The following is a 16,317-nucleotide window of genomic DNA, read 5'->3' on the forward strand; positions in this document are numbered from 1 at the left end:
CTGTAAATTTCCATTGTGGGGGAAATACTTCTCCTTCCATACTTATTGGTGAAGCTAATCACAGCTAGACCCTACTGGACAGGCTATTCAATCTTTTCTCTACTTGCCAACCCCAACTGCAATTAAAGCGAACCAATATTTCATTTCATTGCTGATCCCCACATGGAAGTTTTGGGCTTAACATTGCTGCCCGAGAAAAGGGAGACCCATGGAGGGTCTTCAATAGCCGCGCACTAAGATAAGCCCACTGGGGCTACATGCGGGTAAACAGCAATGCAGAAAGACATTCTTTCTTAAAATTTGATCAACACGACAACAAGCTGCGCTTCATTTGCTAAGTCTCGGCATTGCGCACTGCCGGCACATCGCTTTGAGAAACGAGCCTTATCTTGTGTTTTTTACTTCATTATACTGCTGGCATGTCTGCCTCATCAGTTACCATCCCTTCCAAAATGGCCACCTGGCTTTAGCGCACTGGAGTACACTTCGAACTTCCTGAACGTGTTCCTGACAATCGCCTCCATTGGTCACTTGCTCCACAAAAGCTGCCCAATAGGGAGCTGGCAGGTGAACGCCAGCCGCCCCACCAAAGGCCCCTGTTTGTGCCTATTTCTGTCGCCGGGGAGCCCGAAGACCCACCAACACTGAGGCCAAGGTAAGCAGCCTGTCCGACACTTTCTAAGCATGTACAGAGAAATTGCCGATGAATGCTCCCTTCGGCCATCCCACGCGCTATCCTCTTGACCTATCCAGAAATGTATTGCCGCCCATCAATCTCACACACTATCTAAATTATAGCCTATCCACCCGTTACTCCGCTAATGGTTGGTGAATATTCCCCAACTCATAACCGTCCCACACTAAGATCAAGACTGAACAGCATAAAGTACACCATGTGCATAACACCTATTGACTACCTAGTGTGTGCATGTTGTGGTGGCTGTGAAAATGCACTACTGTCCTATACAGAGGCATGACCAGACACTCCTGCTCGAGCACTAGGTGTAGTACCTAACCTTTCTGTGCAGATATTGTGTGTTGCATTTAGCCATTCTGGAACCAAGCATTGAGCACAGTACCTTACCTTTCTGTGCAAATATTGTGTGCTGCATTTAGCCATTCTGGCACCAAGCATTGTGTGCAGTACATATGCTCTGTTATCTTGCTACGCTCTCTGCCTAACCCATGCCCAGTCACATGGTAGGTGATCAGATTAACCTGTGCATAGCTTAATTTTCTCGCCAGCCACACCTAGATATGGTCCCTTTCACTAGTCGGGTCACCCTAGCAGGTGGCACTTCCCGTGCTCAGCTATCTGTATTAGACTAAATCCTTTGTACTGTCACATCTTTCGATAGCCTACCCACCCCAGCACATTATAGCCTCTAATTCGGTAATACAGCGGCGACAAGCCAGCCCCACCGCTCAGGGCAGAGTTACTTGCTCACCTACTTCATACTTTAGGTATAGCCAAAGTACTCCCCAATTCCAACACCATCCCGCCTTCCTCATTTCTCCCTCAAATGTTGCAGTTCAAACCCTACATAAAACTCACCCCCTCTACATCAACCCATCCTCACCCCTAACTTCGCTAAAGCAGCACAACAACTCACTACGAACCACCACCATTACTGCTCGACATAGAAACGAAAGACTTAGGAACAGGGCAAAAACCTTCCCCAAAAACCAGAAACAATTTAAGGCAACTCACTCTTCTGGCAGCCGCATTCATTCTAGAGCTCATAAAACTAACCCATCTGCACCTATTGCTACCGCCCAGCTGAGTCAAGAAAAATAATTCAACAGTACCCTCGAGAAAACCATCCACACCCAAAACTACGGCAGCATTTAGCAGGAATAAAGACTGTGACACACCTACCCCCATCAAGGGAGCCCAAATCGACGCCAGATCCCTTCCAGCACACATTCTGGACATATCAGATCTTATTACAACCAATGACTTAGACTTTATTGCTATAACAGAAATCTGGCTGCACCCTGCAGCAGGTCCTTCCCTCGCTCTTTCATTAGCAGAAGGCTACTCTATCATAAGAAAAGATAGAATTACCTCGAAAGGAGGTGGCATTGCCTTCATCTCCAAAACCAACCTCAACATTAGAGAAATCCCAAATTCAGCCTTCCCATCAGGAGAATTATTGTCCACCAAAATTACCATCTCTGCCACAGCCTCCTTAACTATACATCTCATTTACAGGCCTCCAGGCCCCACTTCCTCCTTTGAGTAGGGTACTGCCACTCTACAGATTTAAAACCTACATCCAAAGCCCTCATCCTTGGAGACTTCAATCTAGGACTCAATAACAGCACTGACACCCAAGTCTGAACCTTGGCAAATACCATAGAAACAAAGACTTCACCATGCGCATCGCAGGCCCTACACATGCCAAAGGCTGCACGCTTCACTGTATTGCGGACTATATTTGCACTAAACACATTGCTGACAACAATCCATACCCCTGGTTAGACCACAATACTATACTATTCTCAATCAATACAGGCACACAAACTTGCACCCATACCATTACTGCACCTGCGACCCAGACTCGCAACCACCTCAACATCACGTCTGATAACATGAACCCGGTGCTCGCACCACTCACCTAACACATTGGGAACATTGCTAATCCGTCCTCCTTGGTAGCTACTTATAACCAGACTATGGAGGCAGCGATCAACAAAGTGGCACCTATGGGCAACTGCAAATCCAAACCTAAAGCCCATATCAATCACTGGTTCACCCCAGAACTTAAAAACCTATGGAATAAAAACGAAATGCAGAAAGAAACTGGAAAAAACTCCTTCCTTCAACAACAAACAACAGTTCACCACCCCAGTTACATAGTACAAAGAGGCCACCTTTCTAGCAAAGAGTAATGCATATAAAACGCGTATTGAGAACACCAACTCCGGTACAAAAGAGCTCTTTTCAGTTCTGAGGGAACTAGAATCACCCACGCAGACCCCAGACCTTTGCACCAAGGACCAAGCCTGGTGCAAAAGTATCCATAGGCACTTATGGACAAAATCTCATCCCTCCAATTTAAGATTAATCAAAAAAATGTAAACCTGCCCCACCTGTCCAACCCACTGCGGAGCATATCCCACCAAAACCAATCCCTAGGTCTGAATTCACACCTATCACCATAGAGGAGACCATCAAAAATATTAAAGACAGACCTAAAACCATTGAGATGTCAAGGTGACATATGTCCAGCCACGCTAATCAAAGACTGCACAGATAATCTGGCACCATTCATCACATCACTAATAAAAAAATGTGTTCTCCTCTAATAAAGTACTGGAAAACCTGAAGGAAGCCGGGGTACTCCCTTTACTGAAAAAAACAACTCTAGACCCTAACGTGCCAACCAACTACAGGCCTATCACTATGGTACCATTCCTACTAAAAATACTAAATAGGGTAGCCTATGTACAAATCCAAAACTACTTTGAAACACACAACCTTCTTGGCCTCCGCCAATCAGGCTTCCGCCCAGGCCATGGCACGGAAACGGCCCTGTTAGATTTAAAAATCCAAATGGATCAAATAAGAGACAGAGGCGACCTCGCCATCCTTCTCCTACTGGACCTCTCGGCGGCACTTGATTTAGTAAATCACAATATCTTATGCCGCCACCTAGGCAGTGACGCTCATTTCTCCAACACCGCCATAAGCTGGATTGAATCGTTCCTTTCTAACCGATCCATGAGAGTCTTTTCATCCATGGCGGCTGCACGCCCTGCTCCGGTCACTTGTGGTGTCCCTCAAGGATCGTGCGTCCCTCCCTTGCTGTGCAACGCATTCACAAAACTTCTCTTTGATAGACTGGACAAATTGGGTGCCACATACACAAATTATGCTGATGACACCCAAATACTACTCTCAATCACTGGGGACTATGACACAGACTCCAAATCCCTCAACTTTATCTACCTCGCTATTCAAGCCTGGATGGCTCAACACAAACTCTGTCTTAATGATGATAAAACAGAGATCCTGATCATAGGCAGCCCTGCAAGACTCAAGAACCTCCCATCTTCCTACAAAACATTTGACATTGTTGTTAACAGTATCACGGTAGCCAAAGAAGTCAAGACACTAGGGGTGTTCCTAGACTCATCACTTACCCTCTTCCGACAAGTTAATGACATCACATCGGCCTCAACATGCACTGCTAACTCATCAATGCATGCAGACCTTACCTCACTGCGAAGAACCGCGTTACATTGGCTAGAGGCCTGATCCTCTCTAGAATCGACTAATGTAATGCCATCTTTGCAGGCTCCTCAACAAAAAAAATTACGAAGCTACAGTTTGTCCAAAATAACGCAATCATAGCAGCTCCTAATATCCCAAAATCAGACCACATAACCACAGCCAGAAGAAACATTCACTGGCTACCAGTAAGAGACCGTATTTAATTCAAAATACTATCTCTCACTCACAAATGTCTATCTAACACTGCTCCACACTACCTTTCAAACGTAAACTCCAAAACGAAATCAGCCAGACCAACCCGGTCAGCCTACTTGGGGTAACTGACCACACAAAGGTACAAAAGACAAAAAAGCTGGAGGTTCCAGCTTTCCTGTTATCGCAGCCAACTACTGGAATGCCATTCCCACGGAATGACAGACCCCTCACTATGGTCCTTTGACAAAAAACTAAAAACTTGGCTTTTCATACAGGATTCTAAGAATGTACCCTGCCCCACTAATGAGCACTAGGTCTCCCCCCTGTCCACAGACACTAGACACGACTTACCCAGCACAATGAGTAACTGGGATACCGTTTTTTGCATATGTTCTTTTATGAAAATGACTAAGCCTGAAATGTATTTGTACATCCATATACGACCATTGCAACTGTACAAGCATGTATCGATACTATACCTGCAACTTTAACTACACTGTATAACTAAGTCTCTGAAATGTAACCGTATTCTTCAGTTCGAGCGCCCAGATGCCCTAGAGATAGGCGCGCTATATAAATATAATCAATTAATTAATAATATCCCCAGATAAACATAACCCTCCACCTGTTCCAAATGAACATTAACCGTATCAAATTAATAAGATTTGCACATATAATAGTTCTTAGGAGTACAAATCATAGCTTTAGACTAGCTTCAGCTTTTGAAATATTAATTTTTAAGTCTTTATCCTGACAGTAGGTTGAAAAAGCAGTACATTTTTTTTTAGGCCTTAGGGGTTCTTGGAAGTTTAAACAGCATCATCAGCAAATAGTAAAATATCCCACGTTTTGCCACCCAATAGCGGCGCATCCGCTTCCCTAGTGCAATATCATTATTAGTGAAAATAGGAGAGGCGGCATAATGCACCGCTGCCTAACCGCTTTTGAGATAGAAAATTGGGGATTATACTCTCCTGAATTGCCCCAACAGACAACTGCAAAGTTGTTTTCATATAATTGGGATATTGCCAAAATCAATGTTACTGGCACCCCTATTGACTCTAACAAGGCCCATAATTGAGGCCTAGAAACAGAATCAAAAGGCGCATGTAGGTCAATAAAAGTGACATGTAAAGGCATTCTCTCAAGCTTAACATATTTGTCCACAAATAGGGACAATCTAAAGGACTGATCTAGTGTCGATATAGCTTTCCTAAACCCCGCCTGAGCTGACGATAGGCTCCTATTATCAGCACGCCAAGACTCAAGCCTTAAAGTTAATGCTTTACCATAGAGCCTAGAGAGGGAACCGAATAGGCATACCAGTCTATAGTTAGAGGGGACACTAAGGTCCCCCTTTTTCAATAATGGAATAATGACTGAGCTTTGCCACCGTCTAGGGATTCTATTTCTCTCAAGAACTTGATTAAAGAATTTTGTCAGGAAAGGTACTCAGATTAGTGGTTGCTCCTTAAGGAAATCTGTGGAGCTAATGCTATCTCCCATTCAATAAACTTCGGGGGCTCAAGCCCAGCAGAATCCAACTCTATAACTCGCAAACCTGCATAATAAGTTTGCTTCTGCCACCGGCCTGTGCCCAAAACATCTGCATTAAACAGAGAGTTAAAGTGAGATAGCCATAAATGACCCGCTTTCAAGGAAGGCTGCACAGAAGACGTTGGGTCTCATTACACGGATGGCGGTAAGGGATTACCGGCACCGGTAATGGCACCGGTGCCGGTAATCCCTTACCGCCCTATTACGAGGTCCCTTTGCTGGTCCCTACCTTAACGGCTGGTTTTACCAGCCATTAAGGACGGGACCCGCAAAGGGACCTTGGAGGCAATTACGGTACCACAGGGGCCAATGGTGAATGGGGAATTACCGCCCCGCCAACCTTGGAATGGGGCGGTAATTCCGCCATTCACCATGGCGGGATCGGTAAATTACCGGCGGCAACCATGGCACTAATAGCGCCATGGTTAACGCCTTCCGTGTAATGAGGCCCGTTGAACCGTGAGCAACAAGCCTCCAAAATCCAAATATGCTATAATACCACAGTTTTCAGAGCTTGCCAGCAGTTCTCACATTGCTGATATTTTTTCGTAGAAAGCAATGACTCATAGGCTAGATGTTTACTTTTGATATCGTCCCAATTCCTACCATGCAGATTTTTCAAAATCTTATTATGAGTAAGCTTTAAGCTTGGCATACACTGCCCACGGGCAAGACAATGGATACTAATAAGGTTTGTTGGCTTCCCTATAAAGAAAACCCACTCCTAAACGAGGTGATTTCTTGTAAATTGGCACTAGTAGAGGTCAGAAAGAGGCAGGCCCTTGGACCTTGCACACCTGAACGTGGCAAAACAGAACATATCCTTTGCAGTGCTGCACTTCTTTTTACTCAGGCGGTGGGACACCTAGGGTCCTTGTTATGGAGCAGTCACATTATGCAATACATCAATCATGGCCATGGTTGCCCTAATTATGAATGCCAAGTGAACCCAGGGATAGGCAAGGAAAGCCGCCAGGATGGTTGCGGATGCTTGCTCCAAAGTAGAGCACTAATCAGGGCTCTGTTGCAGTGGATGAACCTGGGGTATTGGAAGATGTATACAAGAGGCAATGTGCGTTCAGCAGATGTATTCCACCATTCACGACCGCATCTGCTCTAAGTATTGTTGACCCATGGATGAATCATGGGACAGACGAGGAGAGGCAGAATGGTCGGGACTACTTGCTCCAAAGTGGATTGTACATCTGACCTTAGTTACATTCCACTTGTAACAAAACCTCCTTCCTCATTGACATTTTTATTTAACTTCACTTGAATGTCCTCTTTTTCAGAGAACTGGATTCTATATTTCAACACTAGTGCACCACCCCCTTAACTACATTCCCAACTACCCTTTCTCACTGTCTTGCCTACCTAGCATCGACAGTGCAATGTGTATTCTATACCACCCCTGATGGATTTTGTTTTCCTCTCTCCCCTATCTTCCTGTAACCCCTTCCTTTAAATATGCGTGTCCTCTTCCAAACAACCCACCTTCTTGCTTTTTGAATAGCCTGTCATCCTCCAGGCTCTCTGTCTTTCCACTGTGAGGACACTGATTCCCTCTACTTACTTTCACCCTTTCACTTTTTTCTCCCAGTTGTATTCAGTCAGAGTCAGAAAAAGCTTTATTTGGATGGAGCCATAAAGACATCAATCCCCAATAAAAATAAATTACTTAACACTCTTAAACAGTTATTTCAATATATCACCAGAATATAAATCTATTTGTATAAAAGTGTAAAGGGATCCTATTTCTAAAAAAGCTGCTCATTGATAGTTTGTGATAAAACTCAATGTGTGCATTATGTAACACAGCATGCATTTTAAATAGAAATTTGTAAAATTGCAAAAGAAGCATGAAACATTTAGAAAGAAAATCTAATACATCAATTATCAAGAAGGTACACATTTTAAAACTCCTAAGGTAATGAGTTGCTCTGTCTCAGAATAGTGCAATTAAGGCACCGTAGTTGTATGTGCAGACGAAACATCATGAAACCTTAAAGTGCACTTGTGCAAAGTCATGAATGTAGACAGATAAAAGTGCGTAATTATGCATAATCTAATGTATTATTATTGACTGTGTATTTGGCGTTTCCCAGTTGCCATGTTTTCTGTCTTGTCCGCCATGCATGCAAAAGGAATCCAGATACCCCAAACACCACATCAGTGTAACTCATCATTTTTTAAATTGGGTATTTATTTATTTATATAGAGGAGGAACAAAGCTATTTTGATCACAGAAGAAGGTACAATAGATTAGAAATCACATTTGATGTGAATCAGGAGGTTCTTACATGGCACACTAAGAGCTTCTTCTTAGTGTGCCATGAAGCCGATACTTTCGTCCCAGTTTCAATTGATAAGGAGATTGTGGGCATGCTTTTGGGAAGACTTAAAGCTTGATAAATAAATCGATGTTCAGCTACTGTGAGGCTGTGAACATCTTCCATGCCCCACATTTTGCTACCATATAATGCTGCTGCCGGTAGTGACTGTGATTTATGTACTGTGAGGTAAGCGATTGCTACACTGGTTGCTCAAGGAAGAGATTCCACCATCGGGTCGAGATTGCACCATCGGTTCTTCTTAGAGTTAACTCATTTTTGACAATCTGGGAATTCCACCTTATGCCGCAGGTAGTGATTGTGATTTATGTACTTTGAGGATCGTTAAAGGTAAGCGATTGCCACACTGGTTGCTCAAGGAAGATATTGCACCATTGCGTATTTTTAGAGTTAACTCATTCTTGACAATCTGGGAATTCCATTCCGCAGATAGCGATTGTGATTTATGCACTTTGAGGATCGTTAGAGGTAAGCGATTGCCACACTGGTTGCTCAAGGAAGATATTGCACCATTGCGTATTGTTAGAGTTAACTCACTCTTGGCAATCTGGGAATTCCACCCTATGCCGCAGATAGTGATTGTGATTTATGCACTTTGAGGATCGTTATAGGTAAGCGATTGCCACACTGGTTCCTCAAGGAAGTGATTGCACCATTGCGTATTCTTAGAGTTAACTCACTCTTGGCAATCTGGGAATTCCACCCTATATTGTTTTACAGTTTAACGCCTGGATTATATAATTTAGATCTATTCAACCTCCATAACCAAACCACTCACGCTTAAGAGGACAAGTGCATAAAATAGAAAACCTTTTACGAATCCCTACTGCTAGCGTGAGACCTGCCAGAAACCAGGAGTCTACGTAACTTCAAACTTTCCTGGATGAATATCCAGAAAAGTTCAACAAGTTACCAAAAACAAAAAGACCCACAATTCGGGTGATGCACTGAACATGTTCACCCAGCACTTGTTGCATCTATTAATTCAAAAGAAGGCACTAACTAGGTAATATAACACGAGAAGGGGGGGGCATAACAGTAAGGTCCCTGGGGTCATAGTTAGAAGCCAGAGTGAAGCAATAGCTTTAACGAACCCCCGGGCATTGCTCTACCGGCAATGCCCTCGCTCTGAGGGTTATATTGCCATTAGTACCCCGGCCCATCGTACAAGGATACTAACAGTAATTTTTCTGAAGTTAAGAAATGGCGCTGCGACCATTTCTCGACTAGAAAAAAAAATGGCCACCAGGGATATGGGGAGAAGGGACAAGTAGTCCCTTCGCCCTTTCCATGGTGGCCATTCACGGAACTCTGTGACGCAGCGGTGCGCGGAGCCTTCTTGGGCAGGTAAGGCCCGGGCGAGGGCCAATGAGCTTACTTTTTACAAGCTCATTGACACTCGCCGAGTACTAATTCTGTATATGTTCAAAGCCTGTGTTTCCGGATAGGGACACATGTGATTTAACCCTGTGTTATCTTGTTGAAGTAACATATATGTTATAATACTTCCAATTCTGTAATAGAAATATTGCTAGAAAATAGTTTGTTTCCTGTCCCACAGGCCCCAGTTTGGGTTGGGAAGCTTGAAACTATTCAACTAGGGTTGGTCTTATCAGTTCAATAATCAAAACAGGTAATTGTGAAAATCTAATTATGGGTATGCGTACTTAAATTGTCCTGAACATGTGGCACCCATTTAAATAATGAATCACAGTAATGGTGATGCTGGGTGAAGGAATGTGTCGGCTGATCAATGGACATATCATTTTTGAGAACTGTCAACAATATACTTGTATAACAGAGTGTCATGATAATAGGTTAAGCACTCACCTCAGACACAGGACCAGCCTGCACTTTTAAAGTTTGAATACCTGCAGGGCCTCAGCAGCCCCTTAACATTTTCAAAGACAATAATTTGAGTACCATTAACGTCGGCTATAACATCATCTATTATTCCAGCGTTTTGAAACAGACGTTATCAAGCAGGAAATGCTCTTTAAAACACAATGTGCCTCATTACGAGTAGGGTGGTAAGGGATACCGGGCACCGTTAACGAGACCGGTGCCGGTAATCCCTTACCGCCCTACTACGAGTTCCCTTAGCGGGTCCCTCCTTCAACGCCTGGTTTTGCCAGGCGTTATGGACAGGGCCCGCTAATGGACTTCAGAGCTAATAACGGTAACGCAAATTGTGTTACCGTTATTAGCTACTTCCCCATTCCCATTCAGCCCTATGGGGGCACAAATGGGAATGGGGAATGGTATTTTCAATGGGCACTTACCGGTCCCGCAAAGGTCGGACTACACCGGTAAGTCCCCATTGAACGAGACCGGTGCCGGTACCGTTATTGGAGGCAGTCATGGCGCAAATAGCGCCATGACTACTTCCAGTCTCGGAATGAGGCCCAATGTTATTATTGCTCTCGGCCACATCCTATTTATGTTTTGAGACTGTTTCTTATTACTGTTTCTTATTACTAATGCTAATAAATGTTAAAAAAAATAGTCGACTTTGAGCTATACCTTATAGTGGCACAGTTATAGGCTGCAGCTACCTGAGACAATTCACCGGAGGGAGACATTTCTAGGCTGGTAGGGAGTATACCGAGGTGCAGACAGGGAATTGAAATGTTATGGAATGCCACGGGCAATAGGGGCTCCATCTATATTTTCAGGTCATATGCGTGCTACGGGGGAAGTTGATAGCTAAATTCAGGACCATTGGATTATATAGTGCGGAATTGCTAATAGGGTCCGATTGGACAACTTTGTCAGCACTGGAGCAAATAGGTTTAGCTACCCTAAGGGAAAAGAAGGGCTCTACTTTGGGAGAATGTTTCATGGAAGGAACACTGATGTCAATCAAGCAATGGAGGACGACTTACGGCATCGCGAGAGGGCATTTCTTGTCCTATGCGAGAATGGTCTGGAAGAAGGAGGAAGGGGCAGAACTGGACTGGGGTTAGATACTAAACACATTAACCTATCCGCAGATTTGAAGCCCCCGTGAGGCAGTTGGAAATAGGCCATTTAGGAATAATGAAAGGTTAGAACAAAGTGGAGAATACGAGTTACCAGGAAAGGAGAGGGGAAAATTAAGGAGAGAGGAATGCAGGGAAAGGGGGTAACAAGGAGGGGAAGAGTTGGGAACTTGGAATGGATTTGATAATGGGGAATGCTAGACATTAGAAACGGGAAACGGTGGTCCTGTTCATGTGTGATCTATTGACTTGGAAATTGTTACTCAGTAAATACGGCTGATGACAATGTAAACACAAGCAATCGTAAAACATGGAATGTTATATATCTGAAAATCAATAAAAAAGACATTAAAAAAAGTCCAGTTCAAGGTCACCTTTAATTGTCAACACTGAGGTGAGCCAGGGGCATGTTATTCTAGTCACATGGTAACGCAAAGGATAAGAGATGGCATGCGTTTATCTACACTAGATTGCCACTGAAGAGGCCACTGAGATTGCTGTGTTGCATGAGCCAAATAACCCTAATCACCCATAAACCCCATATGTGCAGAAATAGTGTCCCACCTTAATGAGTTCTGTTAACAGTACAGAACCGCTGGTCTGGGCCATCAGCGTCGCCCCGATCCCCTCGCAGTAATGAAGAGCTTGAGAAGTGAGACCATAGTCTGCCAGTCGGGACGCATAGATGAACTTATACGCCTGTAAAAAGAGAATTGTGTGAGAGAGGGCGTTAATCAGAGAACACTCAAACTTGGATGCAAGGATATTAAGAAATGAAGAAATGGACAGGGACACACTCTCCACTCAACAGACCACAGGGGTGCCACTGTAGATCTTCTACAATAGGGCTGTTACCTGAAAGGGGGTCTCAGAACGGGGCTCAGGCCTGTTCTACACTATGGGGATGTTGCCATGTTGGAGTTATGATGGTGTGGGAAACCAACCATCTTTCTTACATAGTAGGTGTATTATGTGGTTGAGGGATTGGTGGGGTTCCACCTGCCAGCTTATCAGAGGTTGGGGGTGGGGGGGGGTGGTGATGGTGCATACCCTGCAATCCTGAAATATATAGTACTCAACATTGTGTGGAGTTTTAGTGGAGGGCCTTGCCGTGTTATAGTACATTTGTCTGTTCTTTTAGGGGGATTGCTGAGTTATGGATTCCTGCAATTATTTCACCATTATAAGGGTGCTGAGTTGCCCCCTGGAATGTTAAGGTTATTTACATTATTAAAGACATTGGCACATTCTAAACTGTGTCTAGACTAAGCTGCCCAATCCATGTTTTGCCATAAAAAGAAGTACATGGGAAAGAGATATATTGGTCCATCCAGGGTCCAGGAACAATGCTGTGGGAACGCAGAAGACCATCACCTCCCTTTGGGGCTTACCTGAAATCATCGGACACCACCCAACACAAAGCAATGAAGTCGACATCGGTTTAAACAGGGAAAGTAACAGATGATGCTTATAAACTGGAACTTTGAAAAAGTATTGTACATAATCACGTGCCCATGTGGTTTACAATACATAGGAAAAGCCATTCCAAAAATCAGGACACATATCACTGAACATAAAAGCTGTATTAGTAATACAGTGATCACAGCACCCTAGTAAGTGATTCCTTTCAGAAAGGACACACCGGGAATGATCACCTTTGGTCCATTATCCAGAGGATATTTTTCAGTAATCCAAGGATGGATAAAACACTTTTGCGATAGGAGCAAACATTACTTTTCCTGGCCAAATCCCATATAAGTATTCTCAATGATAACATAAATTGGTGCAGAATATATCCCATATAACCACTGAAGGATTTAACCGCTTAAACACTTATGCCCATATTTGTTACTTCTTTTTTTCCTAGTGAAACACTATATAGACTGCTGGCGATAATGTCTTTATTAATGTAGAAGGTCATTGACATATGTGATGATATGTGTATTGTAGTATCCCTATGCTGTCTAATGCCCTGTTCCAGGACTTTATGAGAGAATGTTGTGTGCATACTTGGCATGGAGTGGTGTGTGCGTGGAGCAGGGAGAGGCAGTTGATGAAGGGAGCTGTTATGGAGAGTCATTGGTGCTATCAATAAAAGAAGCAGTGAACTTACATGCGGTTGGCTCCTGCTTATTATTGAGCAAGAGACATCATTTTGGTGACGAGTGCACCAGCAGCCTAGACCCACACAGAACGGAAGAAAACAAATTAAATAAAAAGGAACAAAGGTGCTCCCGGCTCGCCGAGGTCAACGGTCTCTGCCGTGCATCCGGCGATAGCAATCGGTAGGTGGGCAGTGGAGGACAGATGTCTGTCCTGTAGCATTGTAGATATTGGAGGACCTGCAGAGTGGTGCCGGCATTGGCTGAAAGGCATTCGAGGAAACGACCTTAAAGTGTCCTCTGGTGTGCAGCCATTTTACCCTGCTAAGGACTGAGGAAAATACCTAAAGAAACGTTTTCCAACGTTACTCCATCTTGAGAGGGAAAACGCTTTTCATTACTTGCAGCTTCCTCGTCATAGTATGGGTTGATCTACATTCCTCATACGGTTAATTTTCATCACAGTGCTGATCTACATTCTTCATGCTGGCCATTTTCATCACAGCTCTGCTTATTTAAAAGTGAAATAAGGTCACAGGAGCAGAGAAGCTAAGGGAGGCATTGTACAATTAAGCAAAGCAAGGTCTTATTGAGTGAAGCATGCAAGGAATAACTGTACACCCCCTGAGAGTTTCCTGCCAAATCCAGGATGGCCAGCCATTCTATGGACAGAGTGGAAAGAGTGCTGGAGGAACTACATAAAAACAGTGGAACAAGACGATTTAACATGGTAGAAGAGAAAATTACTCCTGTTGCACGCTTTGGGACCAGAAGGGCAGCACAAATATAGAGAGCAGCTGGAATTGACAGGTGACGATGTAGGGGATTTAAAGGAGCATGAATGTGCCTTAAGACAGTTAGACAAGCATTATGCCCCTGAAAAAAATGTTGCGATAAACAGGTATCATTTTTATACAAGGATTCAAAAGGAAGATGAGACGGTGGAAGAATATGTATAATCCCTGAAAAAACTGCTTCAGTCGTGTCATTTTGGAGCCGGAACTAGTACAGCTGAATTAATCAGGGATCAGATAATCATCCACATGAAAGACTCACTGATTCAAGAACGATTGTGGATGTCAGGAAACCCATCATTACCAGAGGCACTGGCCCTAGCAAAAAAGGTTGAGCAAACCCAACTATGCTCCAAGGAAATAAATAGTAAGAAGTAAGAGGCGCAGCAAACACAAGTTGGAAGTGTGAAACACATGGAGGAACAGTCTAATATCAATGTGATAACAAGTAAACAGGAATGCACTGAAAATTAGGGGGAGCATCTGGAGAGAAGCACAGCAAACCAAAGCAGCATGAAAGCAGAGGGTTAAAGAAGGGTGTAAAGAAGGCTCTGTAGAAATTTGAGGGCAAGGAAAAGTACAGATGTGGTAGGGTTGGTCACTATGCTACTTCAAGGAACTGCCCTGCAATAGGACAATTGTGTGCTGTATGTAAAATGAAGGGACATTTTGCTGTTGTATGTAGGAACAAGAAGAAGGTGCCTCTAGTTCTGGATTAAACCGATTCAGAAGAAAAGAAAAGAGTGGTGGTTGTTCAAGAAGATGGCAACCAAGACCTGAAGTGTCCTGCATGTGAAATAGTGATGCAAAATTAGAGATTGACAGGCCGATTCATGGAATAATTAGCGCGGCGCAAGTGGGCAAAAACGTGCGAATCGCAGTGGAATAGCGAAAATCGCAGTGCAAGTGCGATAATCGCACGAAAAGCAGCGCACATCGATTCATGGAAGGCCGTGCGCGAGAAAACCATCGGATGTGCGATAAAAAAGTGCACGGCGCACGTTGGCGCACAGGCCATCTAACTGCGTGCGCCAGGTCACAGCGAAAATCGCACATGCCACAGCGAAAATCGCACATAGCGCGGCGCACGCAACAAAAGTAGGCGGAACACGGGGCGTAACACTCGGAATGGGGAACAACTTGCCAAAATGTGGGCGTCACGGGGGAAGTACAGGGTACAAGTGCGCGGAACGCCCACATGCTCGCCTACAACACGTATTCATGGAATAGAATAGGGCAAAAAAGCGCACGCTCAAACCAGCGCACAGGCACAAACACGACCGCCACAAGAAAGCAGGCGGTAGCGTCTCTGCGCCTGGAAGAAATGTGCGCCAAAAGGTGCGCCAACAAATAGCACCTATATACAGCCATGATGAATGTCCTATACTGTGGCCCTCCAGGACAAATGACGTGCAAAGGGGTACCCACAAACACGGACACCCGCAGACAAAAAATACGTGTGCGTGTATACCGGGGTGCGCGGGAAGTCTCACACGCGATTTGGCAGGGTACGTGCGCGGGAATTTCCACACGCGATTTGGCTGGGTACGTGGATCTCAGGGGTGTGCGGGAAGTCCCACACGCGATTTGGCAGGGTACGTGGATTTCAGGGGTGCGCGGGAAGTTCCACATGCGATTTGGCCGGGTACGTGCGCGGGAATTTCCACACGCGATTTGGCTGGGTACGTGGATCTCAGGGGTGTGCGGGAAGTCCCACACACGATTTGGCAGGGTACGTGGATTTCAGGGGTGCGCGGGAAGTTGCACACGCGATTTGGCAGGGTACGTGCGCGGGAATTTCCACACGCGATTTGGCTGGGTACGTGGATCTCAGGGGTGCGCGGGAAGTCCCACATGCGATTTGGCAGGGTACGTGGATTTCAGGGGTGCGCAGGAAGTTGCCCACGCGATTTGGCCGGGTACGTGCGCGGGAATTTCCACACGCGATTTGGCTGGGTACGTGGATCTCAGGGGTGCGCGGGAAGTCTCACACGCGATTTGGAAGGGTACGTGGATTTCAGGGGTGCGCGGGAAGTTCCACACGCGATTTGGTCGGGTACGTGCGCGGGAATTTGCACACGCGACTTGGCTGGGTAC

General features: G+C 44.8%; 1 protein-coding gene across 3 annotated transcripts in view; it reads right to left on the reverse strand.

Annotated features, from left to right (window-relative positions):
• Positions 1-16,317, reverse strand: part of SEC16B (SEC16 homolog B, endoplasmic reticulum export factor) — a 705,720-nt gene that overhangs the window by 133,343 nt on the left and 556,060 nt on the right. For all 3 annotated transcript variants that reach the window (XM_069641151.1, XM_069641150.1, XM_069641152.1), the window contains one exon: positions 11,889-12,023. In XM_069641151.1, coding sequence (XP_069497252.1) covers positions 11,889-12,023 — 135 coding nt within the window. The remainder of the gene's footprint in view (positions 1-11,888; positions 12,024-16,317) is intronic.

This window comes from Ambystoma mexicanum, chromosome 1q (genome assembly GCF_040938575.1).
Source record: "Ambystoma mexicanum isolate Mex_15411 chromosome 1q, UKY_AmexF1_1, whole genome shotgun sequence".
Taxonomy (NCBI): Eukaryota; Metazoa; Chordata; class Amphibia; order Caudata; family Ambystomatidae; genus Ambystoma; species Ambystoma mexicanum.